General features: G+C 41.4%; 1 protein-coding gene across 2 annotated transcripts in view; it reads right to left on the bottom strand.

Annotated features, from left to right (window-relative positions):
* PDE6C (phosphodiesterase 6C) overlaps positions 1-20,019 on the bottom strand; it is a 45,469-nt gene that overhangs the window by 6,178 nt on the left and 19,272 nt on the right. For both annotated transcript variants that reach the window (XM_019445118.2, XM_019445119.2), the window contains exons 12-16: positions 15,522-15,668; positions 15,175-15,282; positions 14,666-14,775; positions 9,145-9,232; positions 1,273-1,373 (exon numbers count right to left, since the gene is read on the bottom strand). In XM_019445118.2, coding sequence (XP_019300663.1) covers positions 1,273-1,373; positions 9,145-9,232; positions 14,666-14,775; positions 15,175-15,282; positions 15,522-15,668 — 554 coding nt within the window. The remainder of the gene's footprint in view (positions 1-1,272; positions 1,374-9,144; positions 9,233-14,665; positions 14,776-15,174; positions 15,283-15,521; positions 15,669-20,019) is intronic.

Below are 20,019 nucleotides of genomic sequence, written 5' to 3'. Positions count from 1 at the left end.
GTCCAGAGAAGAGGTAGCAGGAACTCTTGCACACCGCTGGTGGGAGTTTAAGCTACTCAGGAGTGCAGTTTTGCAACGCAGTATAAAACTTAAGATTTGCAACTCTTGTCGCAATCCCACTTCTAGGTACGCACTTCAGAGAAATTCTCACGTGTACAAGGACATATGATGTGGTATTGTCAACAATAACGAAAAGTAGGAAATGATCTAAATGTCCATGAATAGAAGAACGGCTAAATTAATTATGGCATGTTCATAAAGCTGAATATACAGTTCAAATGAATGAACTGGATCTTCATTTACCACCAGGGTAAATCTTTAAAACATATTTCATGAAAAAGCAAGTTGCAGAAAAGTATGTACAAGATGAAACCATTTATGGAAAATTTTAAAACGCACGTAACAATACCATATGAAAATGTGGACGGAAAGGACAGATACACAGCATCCGGATGATGATGACTGTGAGGGGAAAGGGAGGGGTTTTTCATGGTAGAGTGGGTTCGGATGCCTCAATTGCATTTTTTTTTCCTTAAAAAAAAAAAAGACCTCAGGTGTGGCAAAATCTTAGCATTTGTTGAATCTGGGTCATGGATATTTGGATATCAATTATATTCTTTCAAGTATCTGTCTTCATCTTTGAACTATTAAATAATTTTTTAATTAAGAAGGATCAAAGAGGCACAATTTGATACTACCCATCTAAGTCATTAAATAGTTGGATATTATAACTAGTTCACCTTGTCCTAATCCATTTTGCCAAGCAACTCTATAGTTCACTGACAAAATGGGCAGAAGCTGGGAGTATCCAGTCTCCTTGGTCATTTCTGTAGTGCTCTGCTGTACATAACTCAGAATTATGTGAGTTGGGTTAACGTGCATCCATATGATCAAGGTTTTTTAGCTCCGAGTCTCCAGCAGAATCAAATGTCTGAGCCTGCAACTCTAAATACCAGACTCTGGACCATGATGACTCCACCAGACCAAAATGCTCCTCAAAGGCTTTGCGGCATCACCCTTCTGGCAAGTACACCAACTTCACCATGCATTCCTCAAACTTCTTCAATAACAAACTAATCAACAGCAGGGATTAGTTTTTTTAAATGTATTTTCAGATGTCTAGTAAATTCACTGTCAGTACCTTGAAGGTATTCTACTGATGTTCCAAAAGGAAAATGAATAACTGTGTGTGTGAATAAATGCCTTTTGACTTGAATGCAGTGGATCATTTATGTGAGGCAGAAACATAGTGTAGGGGAGTTCTGTACTTACTTGAAGTATAAAGCCAGGTCAGTTGCTATTATTGCAACTTCAAACAAATGAATAACTGTTTCAAACTGGCGTTTATTTAGGTTCTGGAAGATGTTTAAACTCTGTAAGATAAAAATTCACAATAAAGTGCAATCATTAATTTGTCTTGGTTCAACAAATAAGCCAAACTATGTTTAACAAAATAAAGATTATTGGCACAGAGAGACGAAAAACTAGGTCTTTCTCTCACGTTTTTTGTTTTCAGCTTTCTCTTGGATTAAATTACCACTCTACTTTGAGTAATTTAAACTATAAAAGTAGATACTATTAGCAAATATTCATATAAGCAGTGTATAAGTTTGGGGAGTAAATAAAAGTGTTTTCTCCCAGGATCACTTAAAAATATAACAGTAGACTTAAATTTTGCTTGTATTAACTGAGGAGATTTAATAAAGAATATCTGGTACATCCAGTTGTTAGACATGCTGAATTATCCACTGGATAATTTTTTTTTTTTTTTTTTAACATTTATTTATTTTTGAGACAGAGAGAGACAGAACATGAACGGGGGAGGGGCAGAGAGAGAGGGAGACACAGAATCAGAAGCAGGCTCCAGGCTCTGAGCCATCAGCCCAGAGCCTGACGCGGGGCTCGAACTCACGGACCGTGAGATCGTGACCTGAGCTGAAGTCGGACGCTTAACCGACTGAGCCACCCAGGCGCCCCTCCACTGGATAATTTTTGAGTAATCACAGAAGTTGCTGGATGACTTCAGAAACTATAAATTATACTAGTACTCATGTATATATGGGAAAAGATAATGAAATCTCTCAAGTTGTTCTTAAAATGTTTTCTTGCAATTTTACAAACAACTAGACCTTTCTTCAGAGAGATTCCCAGTAATAATCTCTTCACATATGGATCAGCTTAATAGTGTGATAGAAAATGAGAGTAAATTTGGCAGTGTGTGCGTGTGTATATATATATGTGTGTATATATATATGTATATGTGTATATATGTATATATATGTGTGTGTGTGTATATATATATATAATGTTTTTTATTTATTTTTGAGAGACAGAGCAAGAGTGGGGGGAGGGACAGAAAGAGAGAGAGACACACAGAATCTGAAGCAGGCTCCAGGCTCTGAGCTGTCAGCCCAGAGCCTGACATGGGGCTCAAACCCACAAACCGTGAGATCATGACCTGAGCCAAAGTCGAACACTTAACTGAGTCACCCAGGGCACCCCTTGGCAGTGGTTTTTAAAAGGTTTCATATTCCAATATGTATCCTTTTGATGATTACATTATTTTAAGCAACAAACTACACCGGATAACCACTGAAAATATGGAAGCCTAGTTAATAGCAGTGTAATAATATGTATTATTTGAAAAAGGTCTCATATTCCAAATAAATCACTTTAGGCATACAGGCCAAAGGACAGATGTATAGTAGTTTTGCTACATGAAGTTGATGGTCATGAAATACATACATATACCCGAACTGCATTCTTGTCTTTTTTTCCTCACTCATTTTGATGTTCATCTAAAAACATGGACAAGTCTCCAAATTGAAAAACCTGTCTTAATTCTATACTTTTTTTATTTTCTCTTTTTTCTTTCATATCTAAGGATCATAAAAGAAGAGCTTCTATGTGTTTTTTTTTTTCTTTTTTAAGTTCATTTATTTATTTTGAGAGAGCGCGAGCACACGAGCATGGGAGGGGCAGAGAGAGCTGGAGAGAGAGAGAATCCCAAGCAGGCTCCTCACGGTCAGCACAGAGCCTGACACGGGGTGGGGGGCTTGATCCCATGAACCGTGAGATCATGACCTAAGCCAAAATCAAGACCTGGACACTTAAGCAACCGAGCTACCCAGAGGCCCCTAAGTGGTTTCTTTTTAACCTATAGATACAGATTCATATTAAAAATCCTGCTCTGATTTATATTAGTTGGTAGAAAGCTCTTGACCAAATTTGTGGCCCATCTCTTGTCCCTTTCACTGTACACATTTTGGCCTTTACTATGGCTTCGTCTTAGTTTTATTTTTCCAGTAACCCTATTTTATTTTTTTTAACCTGATATGTATTTTTGAAAGCTCAAATAAAACCTTTTGGGAACAAATTGAGTAACATACACACATATACACATGCCTTTTTTTTTTTTTTTTTTTTTTTTTTTTTAAAGTAAGCTAAGGCAGAGCCAGTGATCAGAGCAGGAAAGATGATCAACACCAAGACATCAGATGACATTACTAAAATATGAAGAATTAAGTATCAGATGAGAGTCTATGCAGAAAAAACAAGTCACATGTAAGGCAAAAAGATTGGCCATATATACCTCTTCAGGGTAACACTTCAATGCCAAAAGACAGTGAAGCAACGTCCTCCAATTTCTGAGAATAAGTGTGACACAAGACTATATGTCCAGTCAAACTGATCTTCAAAAACAAATGTAACAAACAGTATTCTTTTTTAAGCATGTACTTAGATTAGCCTCTCTTAGAAAAACTACCATTTGACAAAAGTCTAGCCCATCAAGAGGTGAGTGAAAATAAGATACACAGGAATGGAGAAACCATAATAAAAGGATTGATTGTAAGTATTGGGCCCATTTAAATATAGAATTACGAATAAACAATTGTGTTAGAGCTAGAGAATATTATGCTAAGCGAAATAAGTCAGAGAAAGACAAATACCATATGATCTCATTCATATGCGGAATTTAAGAAACAAAACAAATGAGCAAAGGGGAAATAGGGAGAAAGAGACAAACCAAGAAACAGACTCTTAACTACAGAGAACAAACTGATGGTTAACAGAAGGGATGTGGGCTGGGGGACGGATTAAATATGTGATGGGGATTAAGGAGTGCACATGTGATGAGCACTTGGTGATGTATGGAAGTGATGAATCACTGTATTGTAAACCTGAAACATATAACACTGTGAACTAACTGGAATTTAAATAAAAACTAAAAAAAAAAAAAAAAAAAAGGTTAGGGGTGCCTAGGTGGCTTAGTCAGTTAAGTGTCTGACTTCAGCTCAAGTCATGATCTCACAGTTCATGGGTTTGAGCCCCACCTTAGGCTCTGTGCTGACAGCTCAGAGCCTGGAGCCTGCTTCGGATTCTGTGTCTCCCTCTCTTTCTGCCCCTCCCCCCGCTCACAACGTGTCTCTCTCTCTCTCTCTCTCTCAGAAAATAAACATTAAAAAAATTTTTTTAAAGGATAAAAAACTCTGGAAATTATTGAGCAACATATGAATTTATAAATATATAATGGTAAAAAAATACTAATGATAATAAGTACCTTACAAAATGGAGGTGAAGATGGAAGCAGTATTTTAATTGTTTCATGTTTCATAGCAGTGAGTTAGTAGACAATATAAAGTTAATACATATAGTCTAAAAATATCAAACATCTAAATGCTGAGCTATGGTTTTTCACAATTTCTCATAGTCCTCTGTTCATTTTAGAGGGTTCGTTAAGAACTAATATCTCGTGGGACACCTGGGTGGCTCAGTCAGTTGAGCATCTGACTTTGGCTCAGGTCATGATCTCATGGTTTGTGAGTTTGACCCCTGCGTTGGGCTCTGTGCTGACAGCTCAGATCCTGGAGCCTGCTTCAGATTCTGTGGTCTCCTCTCTTTCCTCCCCTCCCCAACTCAGGCTCTGTCTCTCTCTCTCAAAAATGAATAAACACCCCACTATTTCTTTTGATAAAGACACAGTATCTAAAGTTCTGCAATTACATTTCTAAAATATTTCTTCCATTAAATTTAAATAGAATTACACAAAAATAAATGGAAAACTACTCAACAATGAAAAGGATTCAATCGCTGGTATATACAATACTAATCTCAGAATTATTACTTTGCATGAAAGAAGACAGCACAAAAGAGTACCTGTATAATTGCGTCTATATAAAATCTACAAAATCTAAACTATAGTGACTAAAAGCATTTCAGTGGTTGCCTAGGGCTGGGAGCAGAGAGAGGCCTGCACTGCAAATGGGCATGAGGAGTGGTTTGGGGTCATAGGAATATTTTATGTCTTGATTGTGGTAGTGGTGTCCTAGGTATATAAAATTGTATAAACTCATATAATTGTACACACTGAAATGATGCAGTTTATTGTACATATATTATACTTCAATAAAGCTGATTTTAAAAACATAACTCTGGGGGTGCCTGCGTGGCTCAGTCAGTTGAGTGCCTGACTTCGGTTCAGGTCATGATCTCACCATTGGACCCCCAAGTCGGGCTCTGTGCTGATAGCTCAGAGCCTAGAGCTGCTTCAGATTCTGTGTCTCCCTCTTTCTCTGCCCCTCCCCTGCTCTCTCTCTCTCTCTCTCTCTCTCTCTAAAATAAAGAAACATTTAAAAAAATAACTCTCTGGGGCACCTGGGTGGCTCAGTCAGTTAAGCGTCCAACTTTGGCTTGGGTCATGATCTCACAGTTTGTGAGTTCAAGTCCTGCATCAGGCTCTGTGCTGACAGCCAGAGGCTGGAGCCTGCTTTGAGTTCTGTTTCTCTCTCTCTCTCTGTCCCTCCCTTGCTCATTCTCTGTCTCCCTGTCTCTCTCTCAAATATAAACATTAAAAAATTAAAAAAAATAAAAACCATAACTCTGACTTTAAAAAAAAGCTTGAATACTATGATCCCATCTTTCTAAAATTGTTTCTCTCCATCCTGCCTGCATACCTTCACAGGGTGGCTGATTACAGTTCATTAGGTGTTAATGAAATAGCTATTTTTGAGTCATCGAATTTGAAATGAATTTTTTATATTTATTTTTAAATTTTTCCCTGTCATTGAGTTTTCATAGTGAGCAAGTGTAATTTTTACAACCAGTATTAAGTTATTAATTTTGAAAACATAGAAACGTATAACATTCTATTTGTTTTCCTGAGGATTGTGCTGAAAACCTGAGGTAGGGACAGGTGCACCACCACAAGAGAGGGGACCATGTCCCAGCTCATTCTGGCGGGGCCCCCACTTGCTCAGCTGGTTTCACTAGCTCACAGAGAGTCTATGTTCTCTCCTACTATTACAACAGCAGTAAACATATAAATTCCCAGTAGTGCATCCAAATAGGTAGGAATGACTCCAATTCATCCTGATTAGAGCTTCCTAGTGAGGTGAGGCAGGAGAACATATAGGCTATTCTAGTCTTCGGTGTGGTACCTGTGACACCCGTGGAGGAGACTGCTAACGTGTTCATGACTCACTGTGACCATACATTGGATATTTCATTGCTTCTTCACTCCTTTTATAAGATGGGGTTGGTATGGAAAAGCATAAAGAGGATTGTCACAAACTCTGTCAAGAAGTGTTTGGAATAATAACAGGGGTCTGTTATTTATGCTGAGCCATTTGTGTTGTCATTTCTACAATACATTGTAGCATTAAGATGTATGCTCTTTCTAATCTGACTAGCGAGCTTTCCATCTAGTCCCTCAGGTGAAAGGGTTGACTGCTGTCTGCTTTGGAATGCAGGTGGTTCTTAACCCTCAGAACAGTGAATCCCAATCTACTGGGATATAATGACATTTTAAGGCAAAGCTTCATAATATACAAAACAAAATACCAAAATTGTTATCTAAATCATGAGGATTTCCCTTATTTAAATGCTTTTAATGCAAATATTTTCTTTATACAAAAAAAGTAAATAAAAGAGCAACATTGTTTCCCAAAGTGTAAAAAGAACATTTGATGGCTAAAAAAATTTGGTTTTTTTTGTTTTTTGTTTTGTTTTTTTTTTAGCGTTCCATTTGCCTGCTCATAAAAATCTCTGTGATTGCATTGCCTGGCGACTCTATTTACAGGCCTTATAAGTCTGCAATTAGCAGGTTGGATAGCATTGTAGACAAGTCCTTGCCAAGGTGGTATGGATTACCGAGATGCAGTATGCCTTTTGAGAAAGAATAATAAGCCTTTATACAGCCATCAAAACCAGTTCAGACTCCAGAGTAAATAACATTTAAAAAATTAGGATGGAAAGCCACAAGTCCATTATAAACCCTTAAATCCCAGAAAGGAAAAACATGAGTACGAGTACCACCCAAACATTTGTTTGAACTCATGACACTGAGGTCAAGACCTGAGCTGAGATCAAGAGTCAGACACTTAACAGACTGAGCCCCCCAGGCGCTCCTTGGCTGAAGTTTTTAAATATATTTTGCTTTAGTAGGTAAATGTAAAATTAAATAATAAATTATATTTGACAGTACCTGTTTACGATGTCACATAATCAGTGACACCACTGATTATGGAAAGTGGAGAAAATTCTTACTCAAAAATGTAAGGTTGTTCCAACCAGTAAGAAAAAGACTCATAAAAAATTAAATAATAGCAATTTACTCTTATCTTCCCAAACTACTTTCAATTCCACTCCTTTTAATTTTCATAGAACAGATATTACCATCATTTTTATGTTATAAACCCTACTGCAGGGAGAGGCTCTGGCTATCCACCAGAATTATTAGCAGTCTTATTAAAATGCAGATTCCCAGGCCAGAATCCCTGAGAACCCCATCAGTAAGTGTGAAATGAAGCCCAGGGTCTGTTTTTAACAGCCTGAGTACACTTGCCTGGTGAATTCTGATGCACTTGTCTGGGTCCCTCTCTCTGGGCGTGGCATCAATCACAGGTGATAACAACACTCAAGTATTGGGGCGCCTGGGTGGTGCAGTCGGTTAAGTGTCCAACTCTAGATTTCAGCTCAAGTCATGATCTCACAGTTTGTGAGATCCAGCCCCATGTCGGGCTCTGCCCTGTCAGCTCAGAGCCTGCTTGGGATTCTCTCTCTCTCTCTGCCCCTCCCTCGCTCTCGCGCGCGCTCTCTCTCTCTCAAAAATAAATAAATAAACTTTAAAAACAAACAAAACACAGTCAAATACGTTTTTTTCTTTTTCCAACTTTTGGCCTGATCTCTCTGCCGTACAAGTTTCCCCACTTGGCTTCTCATTACTTGGGAAAATGTAGTGTTATCTCTAAATTTGGACATATTTCTGTATGTTCCTTCCCTGAGACTTTAATAAAATATTATCACAGAAACAGAAAAGCTCCACTCCCAGAGGGCTTATTTCTCCTGAGCATGTGTGATTCTAAACAAGGTCTCTGCTATGACAAAATTGTTCCCCTCCATCTAATAAAGACTCATTTAATTAGTTTTGGTTTGGAACTTTCTCAAGAGATTTTTTTTTTTTTTTAAGTCTAACTAGATTATATCCACAACTTTTCCACAAGCCTATATACCCCTTAAGTAAAAGTGTTAAAAGGAAGAATGATTGCTGCCTATGGAATGTTCGTAGTACCTGACGTGTGCAAATCCAAGTGAATTCAAGACCACGCCCAAGCCACTTCCAGCCCAAAGCTGTCGTTGACCCCGCCCCTCTGCTCTCCTATGCCACGCCCACTCCTGAATGTGGCCTCTCCCTGTCTCTCTGATGCCAGCTGTCTGTCCCTGTCTTGTATCCTGATTTCATGCTTGCCTCCACTACCAAAGCTTGCCTTCCTCAAAGATATGGACAATTCCTCACAGTGCGTGCCCCATGAATAAGAAAATCACTGGCTACCTAGCCTCGTTTCCCCTTTCCATGGATATACACGTTAGGGTGCACAGAGCCCTCTCACGTCCACCGTAAGCTTTTGCTTCTCTCTCCACAGACCCGCTGAGATTTTGCGACTTTCTATGCCTCTTTTCTATCTCAGCTCCTTCTAACTTGGTTGCTCAAAAACTGTTGCAAAATAGCTATTTCTAGCAATTGACCTCAAAGAGAGTATAGACTGCCAACTGCCACAACTCAAGGCCATCCTCTTTCTAAGCATTTTCTGTGGGTTGGTGCTTTGATCCAGAGCTTCTGGCTGCCCCTGGGAAAGCCTCACGTACCTCATCCTGCAGTAGAGTCTTACTGTACTCCAGGTGGTGCCTCTCCAGAATGGAAGATCCATGAAGCTTTGCTAATGGAGATGTGGATCTAGGAGGAAGAGGATATACCATAATTTTAAAGACTACACATATGCCCATAGAGAATAGAGTCTTTACTCTCTGAGGATGTTTTCCATTTCTCCTTTCTCCCTGTCCTCTAATGGCTGTGAAATGGTCGAAAGTAACATATTGGAATAGATTTTTTAGGCTTAGAACATGAGAATACACTCTTAAAAAATTCTTTAAAAAACCTAATTTGTTGAATGCATAAAATGACTGAATTATTTAAATTAGGAAGTTTGGTTCATCCACTGCATCTTTCAGTTTAAAATCTTTAGGTTCCCTGGAGCTTATGGTAGTGGCCTATGACTTCCAGAACATGTAACAAGTCTGTTGAAGCCCCATCGACAATTTGCATGGAAAATGTTTATTAAGAATTTCCAGGAACCAAAATAAAAATGATTGTAAAGCAATCATTTCTTTCCTCCTCAAAGACAGGGACACAGAGTTTAAGTTAAAGTTCCCATTTGTTTTTTATTTTGTTTTTGAGACAGAGAGAGAGAAAGAGGGAGAGCTGAGGAGGGGCCGAGAGAGGGGGACAGAGGATCCCAAGCTGGCTCCTCACAGACTGCAGTGGGTCCAATGCAGGGCTCGAACTCACAAACCATGAGATCGTGACCCCAGCCAAAGTCTGATGCTCAACTGACTGAGCCACCCAAGTGCCCCTTGAAGTTCCCACTTGTTAATGATTAGGTCACAGCTTTATATAAGTGGGGACCTCAGTCTTTGGTGCCTTGTCTTTCTTCAAGTCTTCCTGTTTAAGGAATGGGAAGCATCTGAAGATAAAAAGGTAGAAAGAGGAAGTGATGGAGAGAGGCTAAGGTCAAAGGCCTACACAGATAATGTGAAGACTTTGCTATAGAAATACAGAGCGAATAAATAATTTGAAGGGAGGAAGAAATCAGAAATACGGGTGGGAGCCTTAGTAGAGAAGTTTCATCTTATTTCAGCAAGAACAGAACTTTAGGGAGTAGGGGAGACAGTAACAGGTCACGAACAAGTCTGGTAAACCAAATGCTCCAGTTAGGGAACAATCAGACTATGCCTGAGCAATATTATAATTGATCATAATTTTAGCACATATTTACATACATACTCTGTGTCAGCACTGGAGATTAAAAAAAAAAAAAAAATCAAAGCTTGATTCCAGTCAGAAAAGAGTAGTATCTTTAATTCCTTTAGTTTTAAAAATATCAGTCAAAAAAGGTTTCTGGGAGTTAGAGATACATCCAGTCTCAAAATAACACCTCACAGATTACTTAATACAAAGGAGAAAATGTACCTTTACATAAAGAGATCTCCTGGATATCACCCATAAATAATTTAACTAAACCTCATAAATAATGGGACAAATTGCTCTCATGGGCCTCCTGAAGAGCTGAGAAGGGCACAACATCATCAATGTAGAGTTCCTGCCAAAAATGTTTACTCTGGGCATAAACTGAGCCTGGGTGGCTCAGTTGGTTAAGTGTGTGACACTCGATTTTGGCTCAGGTCATGATCTCGCGGTCCGTGAGTTCGAGCCCCACGTCGGGCTCTGTGCTGACAGCTTGGAGTCTGGAGCCTGCTTTGGATTCTGTCTCCCTATCTCTCTGCGCCTCCCCTGTTCACGCTCTGTCTCTCCCTCTCTCTCAAAAATAAATAAACATTTAAAAATTTTTTAAAAATAAAGCAAATTTCAGAGAAGTTATTAAAAGTTTCAATGGGATATTGAGGGGAAAAATGTTTAAATCACACCATCCGTCAATAATTCTCTGTATTTTGGATGTCTGCAACAGTAAGCTTCAAGTATGGAAAATAGCCAGTGTAGACTGTGATACTATCCAGGCACTCAGGGAGAAAATAACCAAAGGAGAGAAACTCAAGCAATAGAGATTATGGTATGGCTTGACTATTGAACCTATCAGTTTCCCTGGAACATTCCCCCAGAATGATTTTTGAAAATTAGAACTCCAGCAAGGGGCAGTGTTGGTAAAGAAGCACTAAGGGGTTCTTTTACGGTAGACTAGTAACATCCCAATTTCCTGAAGAAATTTGAGGATTGTAGTACAGGGGAACACCACTGTCAGTATCCCCTGGAGAATTCTGAGGTAGCGGAGGAGACGATTAAAGACTGGATCCAAGTAAATTTTACCCTAAAATGTAAGAAGTAGAAAATGGCACAATCTGTAGATGACAGAACAGGAAGATTGACCTTTATCTCTGAAACAGTTTAAACTGTTTTGGAGTTTGTGAACGCTTACAGAATAATCACAAGGAGATTCCAGAGAAGGTTTACAAGGAGAATATGATGCCAAGTTGATGTTATGGCACCTTCTGTGACAGGGCTGGTGGGAGCGGAAGGCCAGGACCTCATGTGTCTGGATTTCAGCCAGGTAATTGACAGGACACCTCAAGATATCTTCAGTACAAGCCAGAACAGCAGAGCTCAATGAGTGTACTTAATTGGCTGTCTTCAACCCTGGGGGTACGTTTCCAGCCCTGGGCCCCGAAACAAGACCCTTGCTCTTGTCCTGATGCATAACTTTATCAGAGACTTGAATGAATATTGATGGAAATCATGAGTAACTTTCCAATGACAGAAAACTGGAAAAAAACAGATAATCCACTGGCTGACAGAGCGTGACAAATGAAGACTTCAAATAAGAGTGGAATAAAGAATCAAATTAAGAAGATGAAATTTAATGAAGATTAACTATAAACCACTTCAGGTCCTATCTGGATTACTGTGTTAAATTCCAAGACCCGCTTTTAAAGAATGACATAAAAACACCAGACAGGATTCACAGAAGAATAACAAATAAAATTACATGTGTGGAAACTGTTATATACGAAATGATTTAAGTAACCTGCTGTGTTCAACCAGGAAAGGCTGGGGGAAGTGATAATTCTCCTTAATATGAAGGAATGGCCTGTGGTTGAGAAATTACATATATTCTAGCAGCTCCAGAGACCTGAACCAGGACAAACAGATGTTCTCGGGAGACCGATTTCAGTTCAGTATCATGAAAAACGTCCAACCGTTAGAATCATCTACAAATAGAACTGTCTGCCCCATGGGCCATTATGGAAAAAAAAAATCATATGTGGACTCAAGGAAATGGGGAAGGAGGCAGTAGAGAGGAGAGGTCTGCGTTGAATGGGGGATGAGATAAATTCTAAAATTCTTTGTATTTTTGTCCCAATAACATCCTGTATTTCTTCAGGAACAGGATGGGGGAGAGTAAAAAGGCAGAAAGACAAGAGGGGTGAGAAACTAAACAAGGAAAGGGGGCAAAATGAAGAAAGAAATCAGTAAGCTTAGAAATGAGGGAAGCAGAAAACAAACTGGCTAGCAAAGTGAAGTGAACACAGGAGCACAAGAGAACTGGAGGGAATAATAGAAGTGTGAAAATGGCCAGGTTTTTAGGGCATTGTCAGAGGGTAGGCTAGGGCTGGGGGATAAGGATGGAAACCAGAACCAAGAGGGCCAGACATGTTGGAGACAAGAAATCAGACCAAGGGCACGAGGAAGTGGACTCCAGCCGGGAAGTGGAGTCATGTCTGTCCCTGCTGCTTCAAGTCACCCTAGGCAGTGACCTGATTTGTAGCCATCAATGTGAGAATAATAATACTGTTTCATTCAACCTTGTAGTGAACTGCTTTTGCCAATGTAATGTCTCCATGTCTTTGTGGGCTCCTGAGCGATTCCTCCAGAACAATAAGGATGTGAAGAGACTCATCGAGCGTCACTACTGAAGGACAGTGAGCAGAAAGACCGTGTTTGATCACAACGGTGTAGTGGAGCTACCAGAACCAGGAGCACATCTGTGCTCAGGTGCCTGCCGTGGGGAAACCCGTGCACGGGTCCCAGGCCTTCCGCGGCCACCTATTCCTGCTGTCCGGTCTACGGAGAGAAATGTTGGAAGAAGTTCAACGTGCCCCCCCACCCCCAGCTGACAGCCAGGGGGACCCGCACAGACTCTGAATGCTGGACCAGAGCAGAGACCTCAAATGTGGCTGCATCCTTCCTGCAAACTGGAGGCCAGACACCACATCCAATGTGGCTGCTTCCTTTCACGTAAGGCAAATTGGACTTCACCTTTTGGAGCTTGTTTCTTCATCAGTAAAAGGTGGAGTGCAGCAAAGATTAAATGAGACGATGAGTGTCAAGTTCTTAGCCTGGGTCAGCTCACGATAGGAGCTATAAATGTGAGCTCCTTTGGAGCTGAATTGGCTAATGCACCAGTGATCCGAGGAGAGGAAGGGGACCCGGTGACTGTCAGGAGACTTGTGTGCGAGGTGTGGAATAGCCAACGTGGGCCCGAGTCTCTCGGGAGGAAGACATCCCTTGCCCGAAACCAGAGTGCCATTCCTCTTTTCAAGGCAAAGCCCCATAGGTGAGAAGTCACTGCTCACGATGTGCTTTTCACTCAGTGAACACATTTTTCTTAAGCACCTACTATGTAGTTTCGTCCACATGTAATTTCATTTGATTCCCACAAGTCTTTGCGGGTAGATATTGTGCCCATTCTACCGCTAAGAAATTGAGTCTCAAATAGACGAAGGGATGTGCCCCAAGCTGCCTCAACCAGGAAGTGGTTGGACCCCACAAGCCCAGACTCCAAAGCTTGTTGTCTCTAGAATACCTAGTGCCTCCGGTAGCTAGTGTGTCAGAGGTGAGGATACAGTATCTAAGGCACACAGGGCATCCTCAAAGCCATTATCAAGGAGCAAGGCTGGCCATGGGCATTGCTGATGAATTTTGAAAGGTGTCAGTGACATAATAATAATACTTACTACTCATTTACTGCCAAGAGGCTACCATGATATTCATTTGTTCATTTCATCTTTACAACGACCTTACCTATTAGGTACCATTATTATAACTCTTATTTTCCAGGCGAGGAAGTCGAGGCTTACAAAGTTTAAATGACTTGTGAACCCAAATCTGTCTGAGCTGAGAACCTGCACCCTTACTGTTTGCACGTTGTCAGGGCAGGAGAATAAGGTGCAAACCAGCTGAAGGAGAGCTGGGGAGCAGCAGAGGAGCCAGGGGAAGGGAGGGGAGTGAGCCCAGGAAGAAACGCCCCCTGGCTTAAGCTGGGGGCTACACAGGTGTATACAAGTGTAAGCCCAAGGCCTGTGCACTTTCATATATGAATCTGATACTCTGGCTAATCAGGTTGAAGAAAGGAGGAGTGAAGGCATTTACAGGTAGGGCAGGGCACGCCTGGAAGTGGAAACCCAAGGGCAAGGGGGCTGCAGGGCTGCAAGCTTCCGGGGAGAAAGCAGACATTATCATGAGGCTGAAGCTCAGAAGGAACAGAACATGGCCCTGAGAGTCCTAAATGTGATGAAGAGTTGCTGACAGGGCCAAGGGACAGAGACAAGTTCTCTTCTCCCCCGAGGTGCCTTCAAACATCATCAGTATATCACTTACTTCATCTGATACAAATTATTGGTGCCTCTGTGGTCAATGTCATGGCAGAAAGCAGCAGCGAGCATGGCAAAGGCTTCAAGATCCGTATAGTATTTCTTTAGTCTCCCTGTCTAAAAGAATATATGTATATACATTTACTTAGATAAATACACCTCCGAACAAGTGCAGTGAAGACTGCCTGCAAAGGAGAAGACGGCCTGCCATGTTTTTAGACCAAGTTGGCTTAATTTCTTGCATATTACAGCTCCTTCTGGGCAATTACAAAACCCAGCAGGTAACCGAATTTTCCTTTAAAGAGGTAAGTATGTGAATGTCAAGGTGATAATCCAGCCCCATGCCCAGGGATACCCATTTTCCCTGGCATCATCCACAGGGAAGTTTGGGATTTACAGGATTGTGTCCACGAATTCCAAAATTACTGACCTAAAATGGTGGACCGTATCCATTTCTCATCATGCCTAAGAGGGAAATATGTGGGTTGACAATTATTTACAGCTCTCTGCACCTACCATCAGCAAGGTAAACATGGTCTGCCCCACGTTGAACCCGTGCCTCCAGTTGTGGTAAGTGATGGACCGGTACCCTTTTCTCACGGTGTACATCCACCTGGTAAGAACCTGTCACCCAAAGAAGACAACACCGTTCAGACTTTGGAATAGAATTCTAAAGGTTACAAGGTCTGTGACAATCTTATCTAAAAAGATAGGTTGGTCTTGTTGACAGGGTTTAAGCTGATATATTTACAAAGTTAATAATAATTGAAAATCCTAACTGAAGTTAATCTTTTGAACCACGGGACACATTAGCGAGTACAGCAACAGAATCACACAGTATTTTAAATTAAATGCGATCTGACCTCTACGGGTACTTTGAATTTCTCCACCACGTTTATTTCAAAGAAGAGTCGCAGCCCACACCTAATCAATTCGTGCTCTGTGATGGGGAAGTCACTGAAGCGGAATTCGTACAGGTCCACCGTCTTTGGGTCTGGCAAGTCCTCTTTCTGTTGGGACAAGGACAGATGGTTTCAGGTTACATGCATCTTCTTTCCCTTTGGTCTCACACATTCAGCCCTGGGCGTAAAACAAAATTACCATGAAAGGATACCGCATGCAACCCCACTGAGCCTCAGTGGGACCGGCTCTGGGGGATGCGGTTTACGTGTGTTATTATCCTCACAACAAACCTGCACAATTATCCCCATTTCCAGATGGTGACACTGAGACTCAGCTATATTAAGAAACTTTCTGAGTGCTGGAATTCAATTCCAAATCCATCTCCAATGGCTGTTTTCTTTCTTTGCTGCTAAATGAAATGTTTAGTTGCAGCAGCCTTACCTGTTTTCAGTACTCGACTTTATTTTCCTATTCAAGAAATGTTTAGTAAATAGTATGTGATCACTTAATTCATTTCTATTGTATTCTTTTTTTTTTTAGTTTTTATTTTACATATATTTATTTTTGAGAGGCAGAGTGTGAGCAGGGGAGGGGCAGAGAGAGAGGGAGACACAGAATCAGAAGCAGGCTCCAGACATCTAGCTGTCAGCACAGAGCCTGATGCGGTGCTTGAACCCACGAACCGTGAGATCGTGACCTGAGCCGAAGTCGGACGCTTAACCGACTGAGCCACTCAGGCGCCCCTTTTTCTATCGTACTCTTTATATGCTCAGTAGACTGTGGGCGCCACAGTGTGGGAGCACGCGTGTCTTATTTGCTGCGGTAGCCCAGAGTTGGCAGGGCCTGTCCCAGACAGGTGCTTGGGACATGTCTGTGGACTGAATGAACAAATGCTCTGCGGTGCATTGCTACACCTGCAGACACCTCACTTACCCCCACACCTTGTTAGGATTTAGGACTGTAGATAGGTTAGAGAGTGAACTCAGCACATGAGTATTGACATGGCTGAGGAAACAAAATTATGGATCTTGCCCTTAAAGAACGCGGTCTATTGAAATGGTTATACAGTATAGATCATTGAAAGGTGAGAGCTTAGAATACTCACAGAGCATAACATCCAGGGCCCAGGGCTGGGGGAGAAATTGAAGGCAGGTTGGAAGTGGGATTGAAGAAGGAGAGATTCAGGAAGGATGTGAGTTCACCTGATTTGTTGGAAGGCAGGGAGGAGGAAATCCCAGGGGAGGAGTGAAAGCGCCAGGAGGGAGAAGTTAGCAAGAGCTATGTGGGTCCACGTACAGGAGCAATTCAGTGCATTGGGTATTTACTGAGCCCGTGCTGAGTCCTGTGCACTGTGCTAAGGCCATGTCCCTCAGCAAGTTTAAGGTCCCCCAGGGGATAGTTCACGCTCTACTTTATACAGACTTCAATACCAAATGGTATATGGTTGTTTTAAGTAAAATTATGGGTTTTCATCCACTAACCCCTGAGTCGGAGTTGACTTCTCACACCCTTGTCCTTCTCTCTGTTCCCCAGGTCTCCCAGTGACCTCCTCTGATCCCTTCTCATCAGTCTACTCTTGGACTGGTCACTTTAGGCAGAGATTTTTTTTTTTTTTCTTTTTCCCTGAAAAGCAATGGTTTGGAGCCAGGAGACTAGTGTTCAGTTCTGGGTTCAGATTAGCTACATCTCCCAGACTGAACTAGCCTGTGAAATGGGAACAATAACAGTAACATTGTTGTCTTCATTGTCTAGCAATGGCAATTTCATCTGCAAGTGCCACACAGAATTAACAGGGATTCAATTCACAAAACTTTTCTTTATTTCTCACAGGACCCTCCTATGTCCTTGGCTACTCCTTCTTGTCATTTTCTTTCTCTCTCCAAACCTTCCCGGCTTCCTTGCCCATGTGAGTTCTTCTGTTTCTTTCATTCATTTATTGTTTATTCATTCAACAAACACTTATTGGTTCCTATGTGTGTTGTAGGCATTATGGATGAATAAAGTAGACATTATCACTGCTCCTGAAACATGCATTCTCACGGAGAGGCAGACAATAAGCACATCTTTTAAAAATCAGAGTAAGAGAAGGTTCATCAGCTGGGGTGGGGAAAACTCCATGCCACACAGACTCCCCACTAGAGGCTGTCTCAGTCCTACAATTTGCAGAGTGAAGATAAAATGTGAAAGTGCTTTTTAATGCTTTCAGGCTCAGTCACACTAAAGTGTAAATGTGCATTTTAGCAGGAAACGAAGGAAGAAGTTCGCAGAAGAATGACTCCCAGATCCCATTTGCAGTAACAGGCAATCCAATAAGATAGCAGTTTAGTACAAAGATGATAGGTTTTGAAGAACAGCCATTTAAAACTCTGTGACACAGAGGGTTTGTAAGAACAAAGGCTTTTGTTAGTCTGCTAAGTGGGAATTCTGGGCACCCCAAGGCCAGTTTTCACCTCTCTGAGGAATCACACAGTTAAGCTGTTACCCCAACTCGGCCATGAAATGGCTCTGATGGCCACCTGTGTCGAGGCTGGTTTGCTCCGTCTGTTCCCAGAAGGGTCCCCCTGGGCCCCTGAGCGGGCCACTTCACGGGGTACCAGGCGGTCATGCTGCCCTGCCTTCCCGCTGGGCCTCAGGGCTCCTGCCCTGTGCTCCCTGGGGCTCTGCTACACCAGCTGGCCTGGGGTTCTCTAAGACAATGTGCTCGCTTGTGTCTCCAGGCCCCGTTTTGTACCGTCTTGCTTCCCCTTCTCACCTCCAGCCATCCCCAAAGCCCTTATCTGCAACTCCTGCTTTCCCATTAAGCCTCATTGCCACGGCTATTGTCTCATATTCGACCACCCACCGTCTGTGAGTAGAATCAGGCCCTTGGCCTCCCCGGGGCCGTTGGTGTCCACAGTCTATGAACTCGTCCATCTGGGGCAGTGTCACTGTTTGCATTTTATCTCCCCAGTAAATGGGGCTTCTTGAACCAGATAAGACCAGACCACACTACCTTTTGTCCTCAGGATGCAGCGCAGCTCCTTGAATTATAGTACCTCTCGATAACTACTGCATGAATGAGAAAAAACTGAATTAAGGATGAGTGACGAAGGTACTTCTTTGGGAAATCCTCTCCAGATCTACGGTGTGGCGATCGCGAGCTGCAGGGCCTCCTGATTTGTCTTGGAAAGGAGGGAAGGTAGGGGGATTTCTTTCCTCATCAGCGCACCCCTACCTCAGTCCTCCTCATAAAACAAAATTGCAGTTGGCATCCTGACACTGTAGAAATTCTCTAGTTCTCCACCTAAAGGACGAAGGCCCTTACATTGAAGAAGCAACAAAATGGGCAAAGAACCAGTAGCTTTACAAGGAAATAGACTGTTTTGAATGTAAAATCTGCTCCAGGCTTGTCCCAAATCATTACTGCATAAAACTGAGGAACTCAAAACACAATCAAATATTGCCAAGTTCTCCAAAAGTCATGCATCTCCCCTTGCCATGATTGCATCTTCACTGCAAACATTCTTGCTGTGTAACTAATTAATCAGCTATAAGGTAATTTTTGCCATAAAAATAAAATCACAAAAAAAAATGAGAGGGACATTCAATAAAAAGGATGTAACATAAAACATGTAACATTATGTAACATCTTTATGTAACATAAAAAAATGAATAACACAATAAAAGAGACCTTACTGTAAAATTTTTTTAAAAATGTGAATATATTTAGAATGTATAGCGTAGATTCATGGCAGTACTGTGCCAATAACTGATTTCATTCTGTGGATTGAACCTCAGCGCTTGTCTTCAAAGTCTTTCATTTAGAGTATTACACTCTTTTTTTTTTTTTTTTTTTTTTTTTTTGCTTGTTGATTTGTCTCCTCCTTTGGCATCACACTTTCTTTCTTTCACTAAAATTTCTTCCTTTGTTAAGAGAGGCATCAGTTTCCAAATACTAGGAGGCATATTTGCAACAGAGCTCTGTATTGTGCTGTGAAAGCCTTCTACACCATTGTTTGTTCCTGGCAGATTGTCCCGCGTCTGCTGATAGACGTTCCTAAGTTCTATGGGGAATGTGGAGGAAATGCTAAGGTTGTAATGCGTTTGTAACTGAGCTTTGGCCATTATGACTGGCATGTTACCGTTGTCTAGTACAGCCTGGTGCGCAGTCTGGCTTCACATTCTACTCCACACTTCCAGTGAGGTTTATCACCGTATTTTCTATCAAGTCCGTATACGGAGTTGTCATCATCCCTACTTTAAGACCACCCCGTGTACTTGTCACAGCATAGACCACTATGAGGGCTAGCTGAGGTCCATACAGACCATTATGAGGGCTAGCTAAGGTTTATATAGACAATTATGAGGGTTAGCTGAGGTTTACATAATATAAAGACGAGAGTTTTACTGATAACTAGCTTCAGTAGATTAACTCTGCTGAAGGCAGTCAATTCCTCAATGAAGAAAGGAAACCAAACT

The sequence above is a fragment of the Panthera pardus genome, unplaced genomic scaffold, assembly GCF_024362965.1.
Source record: "Panthera pardus isolate Hobbes unplaced genomic scaffold, ASM2436296v1 HiC_scaffold_22, whole genome shotgun sequence".
Lineage (NCBI taxonomy): Eukaryota > Metazoa > Chordata > Mammalia > Carnivora > Felidae > Panthera > Panthera pardus.
The sequence above is the reverse complement of the archived record's forward strand: the minus strand, read 5'-3'. Positions and strand labels throughout refer to the sequence as shown.